The following is a 15,797-nucleotide window of genomic DNA, read 5'->3' as shown; positions in this document are numbered from 1 at the left end:
GGACTTTACATTAACTGCAGGACAAAGTCCAGTCTTTTCGTCAAGTCTTCCTTATCTTCAATCTACCTTCCATCCTCATCCTCCATCCCTTTCCAAATACCTTTCATTCCAGTCACTTAAGATTACTACGATTACTTGTATATTTCTAACAAACCATATAGATAATTTTTAATTCCTCTGGATCTTTTTTTTTTTTTTTTGTCTACCTGCAATGCCTATTCCACCACCACCTCACTTCCATTGCCTAATTTGTACCCCGTTAATCCCTTTCCTGATTTCAGCTCCTGCTGTAAAATCCAGCCCAGGTATCACTTTTTTTAAATGAAGCCTTCATAGACTAAAGTCCCCCTCTGTGACAGCATGTGCAACAATGCATGTTATTATTTGTTGTTTCCTTGTATTCTTGATGACTATGGGCTCTCTGAGAGTAGGGGCTCTGTCTTTGTGTCCTAAGCACAGAGCCTGGAACATTAAATCTTTGTTGAATGAATCAACCCTCATAATAAATGTCTGCCTGCTTCAGAAGCCATCTTTTTCCATACAGTTATTTCAACTTATAGTCTTTATTTTATTACAGAAAAATAGTTCGATAGTTCTTGAGGATTGAGTACCATTTGAGAGTTATTTTTGCATGATGTACTTAAATAGTCAATTTTAAGGATATTAGTTTCAATGTGATAACGATTATTAACACTCTTTAATTGAATTCAGACCTTGCATCAAGGGTGTTACACATTTGAAATTTGTGGCAAAATTTTAAAATAAGATTGACTATAGTCTAAATCATAAGTAAAGGAAATGTGTATCTAGAAGGCTCTGTCCCATTCATTGCTCTTGACATAAGGAGACAGTGTCCCGGGCTGTCTACGTACCTCATGATGCTTTTTTTCCCCAAATCTCTTAACTCAAGTTTCATGATCTCAAAAGGCCTCCTTCTGTGCCTCCCCAGTTCTGTTTCATACACCTGATTTCTATCTGTGCTATTCTGATACTATAGTACGTGTAAACACAAAACAATGTGTTATATATTGTAGTCAGAAAGTCTTTGTAAAACCGGAATTTGATCCTCTTACATGTCTGCATAAAGCCCCTCAGTGTCTCCACATTGCCCTCAGGATAAATTTCCAAACTGCTTACCAGGGAAAAGGTATGAGATTTATTTACCTTGTATTTATTTATTTACCTTTGATTGGTCCCTATTTATCATTATCTTTCTATCTATTTATCTATCCATCTTTTTTTTTTAATTTTTTAAAAAATTTTTGGCCATGCTGCAAGGCATGTGGAATCTTAGTTCCCCACCCAGGAATCGAACCCACGCCCCCTGCATTGGAATTCGTGAGTCTTAACCACTGGACGGCCAGGGAAGTCCCTATCCATCTTTTATTTATCCCTACTTACCTACCAGCCCCATTTCTTGCCACTTCCCTTTGCAGCCTGGGCAACCTCTGTCTTGAGTCTGAGGCTTGGAGGTGCCCTTCCCTCTGTGTGGAATACCTGGCCCTCAGATTTATCTTAGTTTGTACCACGTGCGTAAATAGATTAGCATTCATCTCTCCCACAAAACTCTGAGCTCCAGGAAGGCAAAGGTCACATTCAACTAACTTAACTCTGGTGTGGCATGTTGCAGGCACTCCATAAATATTATTGAATGAATAAATGAAAGAGTATATTTTACCCCACTAGGTGTCCCCAGCATCTTACACAGTGCCCGGCACATATTAAAGGACCCGATATTTATGAATGAATAAGTGTTAATGATAATGTAACATCGTAACAACTGCTCCGGCTTTCTTTTCTATTTGAATGTGAGACTTTTTATTGTTTTTGAAGGTTTTCGCATGAACGTTCTTACTTGAACCTCTCACACTGCAGAAAAAGTGTTTCTGTAAAGTAACACCTCCCTGTTTATTTTTTTTTATTTTGAACCCTTATTTGAATAATTACCGGGAATACAGTTAAGTAACCATGTTGTGCTATTTGAAGTAAACAAACAGAAAAGAAACTGCTCCCAGGCGGCCAATTTTGAAATGATGGCATATGAAACACTTATTTCTGTGTGCTGTCCAAACAGGAATATTATTACAGCAGTGTTCTTTTTCTAGATTATAAAAAGAATCTGTTATTTAGTTATCGTTATGTGTGCAAAATAATTTCACATATCTATGCAGAAGTTCTTGTTTAGTGAAATAATCAGAGTTGAAAAGTACTCAGAACAGACAAGGAAATACCATTGTATTGGGGGAGGGAAGGGAGAGGATGTAGAATCTAGCGTTCAGGTCTTAGTGCTTTAAAACATTGGAACTGAGTTTGAAATGTAACCTGTCGCATGGCAGCTGACAAGAAATACTTGCTAAATTACATGTAAGTACCACAGTGGAAGGTGTTTGTGTTACCATCTGCTAAAACATTAGCCTACAGTTGAGAAATAAGAAACATGTTTGCATACTGTATGAATAGATACGTGATCATATTAATTATTTTTAATCTTCTCTAACTACAAGGGACCTTGAAGCCCCCACATTATAAAGCCTCAGAGCTCAGTTCCAGAGAGGTTAAATAAGTTACCAAGGTCACTGAGCCAGTTAATGACAGAGGCAGGATTAAAATCTAGATTTCCTGATTCTCAGTATAATGTTCTTTTATTTTCATTGTAAGGTTTCTACAAATGAATGTCTTTGGTTCTGTAAAGGTAGATGAAGCTTAGAAAGCTACTTGAGACACTGAAAAGTTTTCTTCAGGGAAATAAAGGTTGATGTCATACATAAGCATTGGCACAAGGTCCCATGCTGGCACACCTTTTATTATATTTTGTGAGATAAATGGGAATAGGAAAATGAGACGGTACAGAAACAGGTTGTCTGTCTCCAATCCTATAGCTGGAATAACGTCACCTTTGTCCCCTGCACTACAAAAGAATGATCCAAGTTGCTAGCCCAGAAGGTAGATATCTTGCCTCCTGCCACCAATTTTTCAGCCAGTTTTTTTCTCTGTGCAGTGGACATCACACTCTCCTATTTCCCACCGCGAAGGGTGCTGCCTCCAATTTCCAATTCCGTTAAAAGATTGAAGGAGGAAAGATGAAACATCAGTATTTTAGAATTTATTTAAACTATTCCTAAGTACTTGTAGACTGTGAAAAAACAAGCGACTCACCACCTTCATGATTTTTTCTTTAATATCTATCTAAGCAAATGCAGCAAGACAGGAAACTAAAGTGAGCTGTAACACTTTGAAAGGTAAATGCAAACATCATTTTTCTCAGGGATTATATGTGTTCATGTCTGGGAAACTCAAAAGAATCAACCGGAAAACCGTTTGGAATAAGTTTTAGAAATGCATTAAAAAGGGCTTCTCACAGTTTTAGTGTGCTAATGACCTCCTATCCCAAGGGAGGGCTAGAATGGGAGATGTTTCCCAAAATTATCTGACCCGTAGTAGAATACATTTGGGAAACTGGGGATTCTGACAACACAGGGAGGATCTGTCTGGCCATTTAAAGAAAGATGACCTATTGGGCATGTTTCCACATGGTACGTACTACACAGCAACGTATGTGTGCTGAAGCCAAAGAAGCTAAAATAAATTCTTGTCAAAATATTTATGCGTTTGATCAAAGCTGTTAGAATATGTAAACACACACACACAGCTCCCAAATGTTTCTTAGTTTTCTAGATTCTATCTTTCTGTCTTCTAATGGTATGAGTGACAATCGTAATCTTATATTCAAGCAGCTTACGTGTTTAAACATAATGTGTTGTTGGGTTTGATAAATAAAACTCTTGTGTTTGGGGTGTTTTTTCTAAGCAAAACCATACTGTTGCCTTCAATAAGATTGTTAAATATATTTTCCTAGCAGTACTTAAGTTACAAAAAAAATTTTAAGTTTTCTAGTTAATAAATCTAAATGATAGCTAGATTGATCCAATCTCTTTTTGAGTAGGGCAAGCTCCATTTTATTCATTACCTGCGGTGTGTTATCTTCTTGATTCCTTGTTAAGCATAATGTGCTCCAGCACTTTGAGCCCATCTCTTGTAACATTTTAAGAAATGATATTTCCATGCCTGACAATAGCTTCTTGTCAAGAGTGTTTCCAGGTGATCAGTTTAAAGATAACATCTCCGTAAATACCACTCCCCCTGGTATGGCATCTCTGTGAAGAATACCTTGACACTCTTAGCTTCTAAGGACTTGTCACTGGGCTCAGCTTAGCGCACATCCGTTATTTCTATTTATTCTGCATAGGACCCTCAGATTCTATAAACCTGCATGCATCCCATTAATACTGCATCTTCAGAATGCCCTCTAAGAAACCTGGGTTTTTGCTTAAGATGCTTTTTAATGAACATAAAATCATCTTAAGCAAAAAATTTCTAAATTTTGACACCCACTTAAAGGAAAGCAAAATCGAACCAGGACTATTTACAGTTCTCTTGAGTTGAAAAGTTCTGAAGTTTAGGATACTGTAATAGAAGAAAGAAAATATATTTCCCTGCTAATCTTCTGTTAACTAGCTTTCCATTTTATTTCTAAAACCTAAATTTTTGGAGCTTGTGAAGAAAACCCAAAAGTCATTTCCACTGTGCATGAGAAAGAGAAGGAAAAAGGAACATTTGGGAAGGGTAGCAAACCAGCTGGGTGCTAAGAATGGGAAGGGTAATTATTCCCTCTCCTGGGTAAACTATTGAAGTAGGGCTCCCTTCTCTGTAATTGCTTTGGAAATGGTAACAACAGCACTGTATGTGTGTGCGTGTGTGTGTGTGTGTGTGTTGACAGTTATAATAACTCAGTAAAATTGTCTCTTTCCTCCTTATCCAAGGATTTCCTGCTGCAGATATTTACTGTGTTCCGAATATTGATACGCCCAGAGATGTTTCCAAAGGACTGGACTGTCATGCGCTTGGTGGCTAACAAGTAAGACATTTACATTGATAATAATTGCAGCTCATTGCGTAGGGGGAGAGGAGACCACAAAACAGTCTTTTCACTTTGATCTCAAGTTTGAAACCTCCAAATCCTGCAGTTCTTTTTCTTTGCCTCTGAATTAATTTCTCACTCGTTTTTTGGGTTGTTTTTGCTTGTTTATTTTTTGTTTATTTTTTTTAATGATTACTATTTGTTTTAAATAGGTAATATATTAATGTAGTTCAAAATCAAACAATATAACAGAGTATGCCTTGAGAAGTCCCCCTCCCATTACCTTATTTATCACCTACCCCCAGCCTGAAGTAACCACTTTTATTAGTTTCTTGCATGTCCTTCCATTGTTCCTGTATGCAGGGCCTAGCAGGTAGCACAGTAGGTAAACTCTCCTGCACATCTCTCTTTTACTTAAAAATCCTGGCAGTCTTTCCAAATCAACACATAGAAAGCTCCTCATTCATTTATGGTTTCTTTTTCTTTTGTAGCTGTATAATATTCTATTGACTAGATGTACCATAGTTTATTTAACCAGCCCTGTTGCTGGACACTTGAGTCGTTTCTGATCTTTCTTAATTCATTTTAACTCAGCAGAATCCATTAAGCATCTCCCATGTGCTCAGCACTGGGAATAAGATATGACCCTTGAGTGGGACACATGAAGATTGAAGATCCTGCCATACACCTGAGAAATGTGACCAGCAGAAGGCTGAAATAGTGCTCTGAAGGAAGTTCAGAACTAGATACACACATATGGGAAGTTGCTGATGTAAAAGTGAATATCTGAGAGTTGATTAGATTAGCTTGTATTAAGCATATCGGGGGGCGGGAGAGGTAAAATGATCTGAGGTCAATACTTAGATGAATAGGAGTCAGGAAAGGAGAGTAGGGGATGGTCAGAATGGCAGGAGCTGTTCCTGGAGGGCACAGTGTCATGGATTTATCTGCTGTCACACTTCTTGCCTCTAGTATCTCAGGATACAAAATGAAGATGAAGTTTTTTTAGGAAAGTGGCCTGATCTCCACACTTGTAGTTTACCCTATTTCATAAGCATTCTTTCCTTGAAGCCCACATTTGCCTGCCTCTCCTTCTTCGTTTTCTCCCATCCCCAACACTCTCATGCTTAGGGTGAAGGTTAGATTCTCCAGGTATCTATTCATAGACCAAGGACGCTGTATGTCCTCCCCAGATGCCCAGATATGATGGTGGTAACAGCCTCAGGAAAATAGGGTTTGATTTTGATTAGATATGCCTAATATGGCTTCTGCTGCAGTATACATTTATAAACGGGGAGGTGTTAAAATGCTGTGTTAAAAACTTGGTGAAGTAACAAACAGTATAATATGGCATATTATATTTTACATAAGTACAGAAACAGCTTTTCCATTTTGAAGACTAATTGAGACTCCTGAAATAGCTCTCTTTAGAGTTTAGCATATTTAGTTTGATATCTGTGAGTAGAATCAAATATCTCTTCATCTGGATGTCCAGATGCTACAGATTTAAGTGGGAGCCGTTGGTCATGTATCTGGCCTTATTACCAAAGAGCAAATATTCCGGGTACCTGGCAAGGGCTATGGAGTGGTCCAGGGAGCCACATGGGAAGGGGTCCAGGCTGCTGACATCATCATCATACAGCATCATCATTTGGTCATTCTGCCTGCCCTGTGTGCAGAGGGGTATTTTGACTTGAATTAGAATTTTCAGTGGGGGACTTCCCTGGTGGTGCAGTGGTTAAGAATCCAACTGCCAATGCAGGGGACAAGGGTTCGAGCCCTGGTCCGGGAAGATCCCACATGCTGCGGAGCAACTAAGCCCGTATGCCACAACTACCAAGCCTGCGCTCTAGAGCCCACGAGCCACAACTACTGAGCCCGCGTGCCACAACTACTGAAGCCCGCACACCTCGAGCCGGTGCTCCACAACAAGAGAAGCCACCGCAATGAGAAGCCCGCGCACCGCAATGAAGAGTAGCCCCCCCTCGCTGCAACTAGAGAAAGCCCACGCGCATCAACAAAGACCCAACGTAGCCAATAAATAAATTAATTAATTAAATTGAAAAAAACCCAGCAGCTGTTATTAAAAAAAATAATTTTTTTTAATTTTCAGTGGCAGAAATTCAAACTGAAAGTAAATTTAACATTTTGTTCCTTTTGTACAAAGGCGGTGCTTGAGCTTCTGAAAACCATGACAGCCATGTGGCTTTTGATATGAAATGCCATCTCGCTCTGCCCCACCTAAAAATCTCTACTCCATTTAGGAAGACTTTATGGTCACATGAGTGGGTAGCAGACTTGGAAGTCTAGATTCTGTTTTTAAGTAAACATATGATGTTCAAGATTTTCATCTAAATAGGAACATGATTTTGTTAGAGATGAGCTCTGTGTAATGCATTTAAACAGAAGATTAGTCCCATAGCAAACCCAAGAAAAAAGGCCATAAGCATTTGCTGAATGCAATAACATCATTCCATTGCCACCCAAGTCAGTGCTGATAGGAATCTGGCACTACTTTTCCACTGGCGCTGACTGGCTGTGGCAGATCCAGCCTAGTTCACAGACAGGACTCCAGGGCCTGGTGAAGCACCTGCCAAGTTGGAACAGACCACCTGCTCTTTGCTGTTCAGTTTCGCTCTCCTCTCCTCATTTAACTGCCATAGCCATTTCCCATTCAAATTATGAAAGCCTGTGGGATCTTTCTTGTGCTATAAATGCAATGTAGTTCAGAGATAATAAGCCTTTAGCTATTTGTGCCTTATCTGTAAAAAATATTAACCTCAATAATATTGGTAGAAAAATAAATTTCTGAAAGATGTTGAAGATATTTTAAATATGTTAAAGAGCACACACCAGAAAGAAAATGTTTTTACTTTGTTAAACTGTATAGAAGCAAGTTGCAGAAACTAGATCTAGGTCCCTGAAGTTGACCACCTTTTCTTCCATGATACTAACTTTCTTAGACAAATATTTGATAAGGGCCCCTCAAAGAGACATTTCAACCTGAACTCCCACTTTTACTACCCACTTGTTTGCTTAATACATGTCAAATTGATAGTAACTGGCCGAGAAGTCACCATAACCCTACGCTTGAACTCAACTGAATAGCTCATCCTGCAAAATATGTTATTCTATGTGCTGGTCCTTTCTTCCTGTGTTTTCAAGTCAGTTAAATGCCCTTAACTTTCTTCCATCAACTGTGCTGTTCCAAATCCTGTAGCTTCTCTGCTTTATGTGAAGTCCTGCCAAAAACTGTGACTACAGACACCTGGCGATTAGTATGGTCTTTTTTTTATTTCTACCTGAATGTCTCACATTGTGTAACATAGTAAGTGCATCCAGGCTAAATTTCACGAGGATAAGAAACTTGACTTCTGCCTGCTTGCAAAGCTCTATTGTGCCTGTCCACTGTAATTTCTTGGTAGGATGAGGACAGCTGCTCAATCTGAGAAAGAGAACATAAGGGAGATGAAAATTAAGTACCAAAAATACAGGACACTTTGAGACAAGCTTCTCTCCACCCCCTTCCATACACATTGCAAAATACAGTACAAAAATAAAGTTACAGCTTTATACATATTTTCAAGGAGATAAATCTTGTAACAGACTTACTTACAGAGAAGAGTAAAAACTCCCTGGCCCTGCAGTTGAAATTTCAGGCCCTTATTTTGTTTATCTTGTGTGCATTTGGCTTCAAACATATACTTTTTTGTGTGTGTTTTTTTCCCACCAAACACTGAATTGTTTAGCTGATTACTGCCTTCACCAGTTTAGCGTTCAAATGAGATCTGTGTAGCAAATAAGTGATTTATTGAATCAAAGATTCTTAGGGAAGGTCATCCATTCATTCATTGACCCATTCATTCAGTACCTATTTTCCAGTGCCTAATGTGTAAAAATAAATGTCATAGAGATAAAAAGCGCAGTTCTATGAGAGGGGTTATGAAAGGAACTTTGTTCTGGACTAGAATAGGAGGAGTTTTTTTGAAGGAGTGAAACTTGAGCTGAAATCTAAAGCAGAAGTTAACAGGCAGATAGCAAAGGAAGACTGTTCTTATCAGAAGGAATAGCATATACAAAGGCCCTGTGGTCAGAATGAAGATGGCACATTCAAGGAGCTGAAAGACTGTGTGGCAGAAATGTGAGGAGGGAAGGAACCAGTAAAAATGAGGTTGGAAGAAGACAGGGTCCAGATATTAAGGGGTAGAGAGACAAGAGAGAAACCAGGAAGGACCAGTTAGGAGCTTAATACAGCAGTCCAGGTAAGAGATGATGATGGCTTGAATAGGTGGATTGCAATGAAGGTAGTGAGAAGATCGATTTTGAAGACAGAGATGATAAGACTTGCAGATGACTGGCTGTGGGCAAGAGAGAAAAAAATTTGAAGATGGCTCTTAGAATTTTGGCCTGAACAGAAGGACAAATGATGGTGCCTTTCACTTAGATGGAAGATACTGAGACGGGAGCGGCATTAGGAGTGGGAGAGGTGAGGAATCCTGTATTGAACAGAAGTTTGAGATGCTCTTAGATACCCAAGTGGAGATGTAGGAGAAGAAGCTGGACATGCTTGTATGGAGCTCAGAGAAGAAGTCAAGACTAGAGACATACATTTGAGGGTCATTAGCATTGGGTAGTATTTGAAGCCATCAAACTGAATGAGAGCACACTAGAAGAAAGTATAGATTGAAAAGAGAAGACTACTTAAGCCTGGGCCCCGGAACATGCCAGCCATTCAAAGGTCAGGATGTTGAGAAGCAACCAGCGGCAGAGACTGAAAAGGAGTAGCCTGTGATGTAAGACGAGAACCAGAAGGGTATAATACCGTATGAGGAAAATATTTCATGAAGGAAGGAGTATCAAGAGCTGCTGGGAGGTTGGAGGATGAGGACTGACAATTATCCCTGGGATTTGGCAATGCAGTGTGACCTTGACAAGTGCTGTTTCATGGAGTGGTGGAGATGAAAGTCTTATTAGAGTGAATTTGCGAACAGATGGGAATTGAGAAAGTGAAAGCAATAATTATCAGCTCTTTAGAAGATTTTGCTGTAAAAGGGAGCAGAGAAGTGGGGCTATATCTGGAAGGAGATATGAGGGCTAGGATTCATTTCTAAATATGGAATATTATGCATGTTGGTTTACTGATAGGAAGGGCACAGAAAAGAGAAATATTGATGGTGCTAAAGAAATCAGGCCCAAGTGAAGGAACAGTGTTCTTGGGTAGGCAAGTAGGGATGAGATCAAGTAAAGTATTTCTCATGTGCCTGTCTGAGAGCAGCTTTCCTAAGGGGGTGGCACCTGTCCACCGTCAACTTGCACTGGAAACTAAATCAACTGTGTAAGCATGCAGTTTAGTTCAGCTGACATTGTTTTTTGTGGTGAGACTTTCTCAATGAAGGAAGCTCACCACACTCAGAGTAGCACTGATCTAGTGCACACAAGGAAGCTTGGCCTTAGCTAGGAGCATTGATACTTTATCCATAGTAATAGGAAGGAAGACAGAGTATGTGATACTGACCATGAAAACTTTTATGTTAGAGTAGCTGATCTATTGAACACCCATTGTACTATTGCTTTTTGTTGATGGTGGTGTTTTTCTATTAGGGCAATTATCTTTAAACGCTTTTACTGTCCAGGAGGAAAGATAGTGATTTTTATCAAAACTATATATTACTAAGATGAATGTACCAAAAACTTCCATAGTTATAGCAAATATTTACACAAGAATTGCCTGTACACTGCATCTCCAGGTGAGTTGTGAGGAGCTGGTAGAGAGAATGAATACATGAGGAAAGGCAAGAATACATTAGGGTTTAAGCCTAATAGGTCAAAAAAACTGAGGCTGTTGTTACATGAGTGATTTTTTGCCAATACTGCCCAGAGGAGGAGGTCAAGAAATTTTTAAAAATTCTTCCATTTCAATTCTTATTCATTCTTTTTTTTTTGAATAAATTTATTTATTTGTTTTTATTTTTGGCTGTGTTGGGTCTTCATTGCTGCACGCAGGCTTTCTCTAGTTGCGGCGAGCGGGGGCTACTCTTCGTTGCGGTGAGCGGCCTCTCATTGTCGTGGCTTCTCTTGTTGCAGAGCACGGGCTCTAGGCGCGCAGGCTTCAGTAGTTGTGGCATGTGGGCTCAATAGTTGTGGCTCACGGGCTCTAGAGCACAGGCTCAGTAGTTGTGGTGCACAGGCTTAGTTGCTCCGTGACATGTGGGATCTTCCTGGGCCAGGGATTGAACCCATGTGCCCTGCATTGGCAGGCGGATTCTTAACCACTGCGCCACCAGGGAAGCCCCTCTTATTCATTCTTTTTACCTCACCCACACTGCATGCTTCCTTCACCGAAAGCAAAATTACTGATCCTTTTCCTTCTTCCCCATTTTGGCGGATTCTGTGCCCTCCACTTGGAGTGCCTTTCTCCATCAGCTTTGCCTGTCTTAATTTGTCTCTTCAAAATATCTATAGAAAAGTATAAAAAGTTCTACAAGCTTTACATTTTAGAATTATCTAGTACAGCAAGTAATTATCACAACGCATAGATTTAAATACAGGTTTGAGGCTATAGTCATTCAACAAACACTGGGCTAGGCCCTTGGTGATGCAGTGTTTAACAAGGACAAACTCCCCAAATGTCATTGCTCTCCAAGTTCCAACCCTTGTTTGTCTTCTCTTCCATCTGTAACACCAGACCTCAGAGTGAACTGTCACGTGCATCAGAATCACCTGGCTGGGCCCCGGTGTGATCTCACCAAGCCATAGGCGCTGGTGAGGCCTTAAAGTCTTACGTGTCCTTCAGGTGCTGCTTATGTACTGACATTTGAGGACCACTAGCTCAGATCAGCTTCCCTGATGGCTGTCCAGGATTTTTATCTGCCCTAAATATCTTTGTGGTGATTTCTTCTGCCCTCTTAACCTGCCAGGTTGTAGGGAAGTTGTCGTACTCCAAATTTAGATCTCCATAGTTTTTCAGTGTACAAACATCAGCCTTGTTGATGCCCAGTTTATCCAAAAGGAGAGTATCCATTGAGAATTCTCTCAATCCATTTATAATTTATGGAGATGGGCTTTTGCTTCAGCAGATTATCAGGTTGGAGTAGTTTTCAAAAGGACAGTTTATAGGAGATGAGGTTTCTATAGGAGGGATAGCGTTGCTTAAAAAATACTTTCTAAATGCCAGGAATGAAGTGGCAACTGGAAAACTTGAAGAAAGAGCTTTAATTTCTTGTGCGCCAGTTTCTCTTTTATGTATACATTTATCATGCTGTGCCATAGATTAGGGTTGTCAAAAGTGATCCTTATGCCTGCATTTCTATAGCAGACATCAGTATTTTGACCGTTTGTAGTAAAAGATTGCAAAGGCTTTCTTAGCTATTGAATTGGAGCGCTGAGATTTAAAATGTTCCCATATTCAGAAACTGAGTCATGAGTAAAAGAATAAAACCAAAGGAGCCACATGGTTTTGGATAAATTAGAACAAGTAAAGAAAAATCCTTAAACACTACAGGTATCCACTACAGTGAAGGAGTAATAATGTATATATGCCTTTAGCTGGCTTGGGGACCTGTGTGCCAGGAAACTGTCTTAGTGCTGAGACATAAAAAGCTTTGGGAGCTGCCTCTGTGACTTGGGCTGAGTGTTATGAGCGTAAATGAAAAGCAATTGAAGTAGAGTCATTTTAAGATCTTTCTAGCCCTGAGAAGTCTTATTTTTGGAGGTCTTACCCTTCATCATATCAAACATTAAATAGACCCACATGCCACATGCCAAAATGAAAAGCAATTTCTACAGTTTGCTTTTTAAATTATTGGCCTATGGAGTAAATCATTTAATTCCAATTACCTGTGATTTCTCAGCACTTCTGTATACTTAGGAATTCTTGTTAAGTTATAAAAAGTAACCTAATTTTTTCAATATAAAAGAAGTTGCATGAATATTAAATTAGACAATTAATGAAAATGATAATGTTGCATTCTTTGGACATGTTATGAACCTTTTTTTAGTTTTTATTTTGCAGTTTTAGTTTTTGATTCCATAACACTTTTTCAGGGCTCAATATTTTCCAAAGGCCCTGAAAAGGCCCTGTGCCCTGTGCCTCTTGTGCCTGATGATAAAGCAGCCTTGATAAGATAAGAGGTTGAGGTGTTCAATCCAGCGCAAGGATGCAAGGCCCATTAAAGAACCACAGTAGTCATCGGCCTAAAATTCTAGAAGGCAGGAGAATGTGAGGCAGTGTTGTTTGGAATGTGCTTCTGACTCAGACCTCTCTAGAGCCTTGCTCTTCAAAGGGTGGATTGTGAATCTACAGCATTCACATCTCCTGGAGCTTGTTAGGAATGCAGAACCTCAGGCCCTATCCCAGGCCTGCTGAATCATAATCTGCATCTTAACTAGATTACCAGGTACCCATGAAAGTCTGTCTAACTTTTAAAAGTCTAGAGCAGTGTTTCTCAGTTTTGGGTGTACATAGACTCTTCGGGGAGCTTTACCAATCCTGATGTCCAGGTCGCACCCCAGTCCAGTTATTAAATCTCTGGGGGTGTGATCCTGACATCTGTGTTTTTAAAGCTCCCAAGTGATTCCAATGAGTGGCCAGCTTGAGACTCACGGGTCCTTCATAAAGCCGGAGAGGCTCCATGTTGTTTACCAGCAAGCACAGTTCAAGAAGCTGTGGATTTTGTATGTGTGTTTGGGACCCAGCATATAAATAACAAGTGAGTAATCTTTGCCACGGAATAATCTCTCTCACTTGGAAGATTGAGTTTGGTGGCTCCTTTCCGGAGCATTGGGCCCAATAACCCAAATCCCAGATATGTCATGTTTCACTAACACTAGAGGTATTGTTTCTGAACAACAATCCAAGCTAGAGTTGTGGGCCAGAAGGTGGTTTTCGATGTAAAACTCAGGTGTAGTGGCACTGTGTGTGTTTCTCCATTGGATGTCAAAGCAGAACATTTGTTAAGGATGAAAATTTTTCTTTTTTAAACTTAGAAGCTAACACAACATTTTTGATCAATTAGGCTCCAATATAAAATAAAAATTTTTTTTACATTTAAAAAAATAAATAAATAAACTTAGAAGCCTCACAATCTACTAGATGCTGGGCAAAGAGTCCCTTCCTTGCCTGATAGCATTTCATTTTCTGACAAGAAAGCTTTAGTTTCATATAGTAAGATTTGAATTAACTTCTTGGGAAACTTAATCAGTTACCATTACTGATTTCACCAGTGTCTGTGGACAATTGCCACTTAATACACCTGTTACTTGCAGGTGATTTGTCTCTTTGATAGGAAATTCACTGTTGATATCTGCCATTTGAGGGGGGAGAAGAAACCACAGGACTTCTCAATCTCATGGGCTTTACTTATACTTAATTTTCATAGGGTGATTCACTGAAAGATGTAAATGACATCTAAAAGACACGTGTATGTAACACAGTGCTTGCTCATGGTAGAGCAAGTGCCCATGAAAATGGTGATTTTCTTCTCTTTCCTCTTCTTACCTTGAGCTTCCACATTCAACCGTCCAACTCCTTAGCCTCGTTAATCCTCTCCTGCCCCACAAGGAGACTATAATAGTGAGTTTTCCAGCAGATTACAATAATGAACATTTAAGTTCTTCAAAGACTATAAATATTCTTCTAATTAGTAAATACTCTTCTAATCTATACTTTACCAGTAGGACAACCAAGGTGTGAGGTTGGTGGGGTTGTTTTGCTGTGTTTCATGTAGTTTTACCTAGGGTCAGACAGCTATATCCTTCAGTTACAAATCCCGTAATGGGAGCTGGGCTCTCATCACATCACAAGCACTTCCTTATGCATGCATCTTTAAAAAGGCCAGAGGTTTTAAAAATCAATCATTTATACATTGGTGCTTGGTTCTGGGTGGTTTGGGGAGTGACTTATCTTGTTTCAGTATAATGCTGTATGTAACATTAAATGAACCATTTGGAAACACATTCAATTTTGAATGTATACTCTTGTAGCTGTAAAAAGGAGCAGATTTTGAACAAATTGGATAACTCAAGAGTTAACCAAGAATACTCACCAAATCTTCCTTTTTTAATCTCCCTAACAAAATACATATGACTATATAGGCCCCCTCTGACAGGCTTTCCCTAATTTCCCCAGCTCAGAGATGCCCCATTCTCTAAATTGCTGTAACACTCGCTGTCAGTTTCACATAGCTTAGTACTGGGTTATACACAATTTCACAGTCTGTAATGGTTTCTTTAGTGGCAATCTTGTCACCATGAGAGAAGGAATCTGACTTCCATAGCTCTTACATTCCCCCTAACACCTTAAACGGGAGAGAGCAGGAGAAGATACCTAATAAATGCTCAATGTGGTCTGTTGTTTTATCCTATCCATTTCATCTTTGGGCTCCACCTCTTTTTCTGTATTTTTTAAAAGTCTGACTTTCTTCCATGTTAATAAAATATAGAATATTATAGGTTTATTAAATCATTTTTGCTTTGTTTGGAAATGTACAAATTACAAAACATCAAGATATTAATATAATTGAGTCATATGAATTCATAGATTTTTCTGCATATCATTTCAGTGATGGATTTCTTTTCCTTCTTTTTTTTCCTGGGCATCTGTTCTCTTTTTTATTTCAAATATGAATTATCTAGTATTGTTCCACAGGCTTACTGAAGGTTTTCTTCTGTCTTAGTTACTTTATTCTTGCCTGATAAATGATTTTCACTAACGTGATGTTTCCAACTTAAAATGTATTCTCTTTTATCACTAGCGTTATTATTACAACAGTTCTGTACCTGTCAGATGCACTTCGTAAGAACTTCTTAAATGAAAACTTTGATTATAAGGTGAGTATCCATTTAGATGACTATCCTACTTGGGCTAAAAGGTTTCACATTG

General features: G+C 39.2%; 1 protein-coding gene across 3 annotated transcripts in view; it reads left to right on the top strand.

The window, feature by feature from the left end:
* The window catches only part of DOCK4 (dedicator of cytokinesis 4), a 490,817-nt gene that overhangs the window by 396,216 nt on the left and 78,804 nt on the right, over nt 1–15,797 (top strand). For all 3 annotated transcript variants that reach the window (XR_014266607.1, XM_082472224.1, XM_082472223.1), the window contains exons 27-28: nt 4,821–4,915; nt 15,670–15,745. Coding sequence is in view for 2 of the 3 variants with exons in the window: in XM_082472224.1 (XP_082328350.1) it covers nt 4,821–4,915; nt 15,670–15,745 (171 nt within the window). In the remaining variant the exon portion in view is untranslated. The remainder of the gene's footprint in view (nt 1–4,820; nt 4,916–15,669; nt 15,746–15,797) is intronic.

The sequence above is a fragment of the Balaenoptera physalus genome (genome assembly GCF_965194825.1).
Source record: "Balaenoptera physalus genome assembly, chromosome: 8".
In the NCBI taxonomy this organism is placed as follows: Eukaryota; Metazoa; Chordata; class Mammalia; order Artiodactyla; family Balaenopteridae; genus Balaenoptera; species Balaenoptera physalus.
Note: the sequence above shows the minus strand (reverse complement) of the source record. Positions and strands in the feature narration are given on the sequence as shown.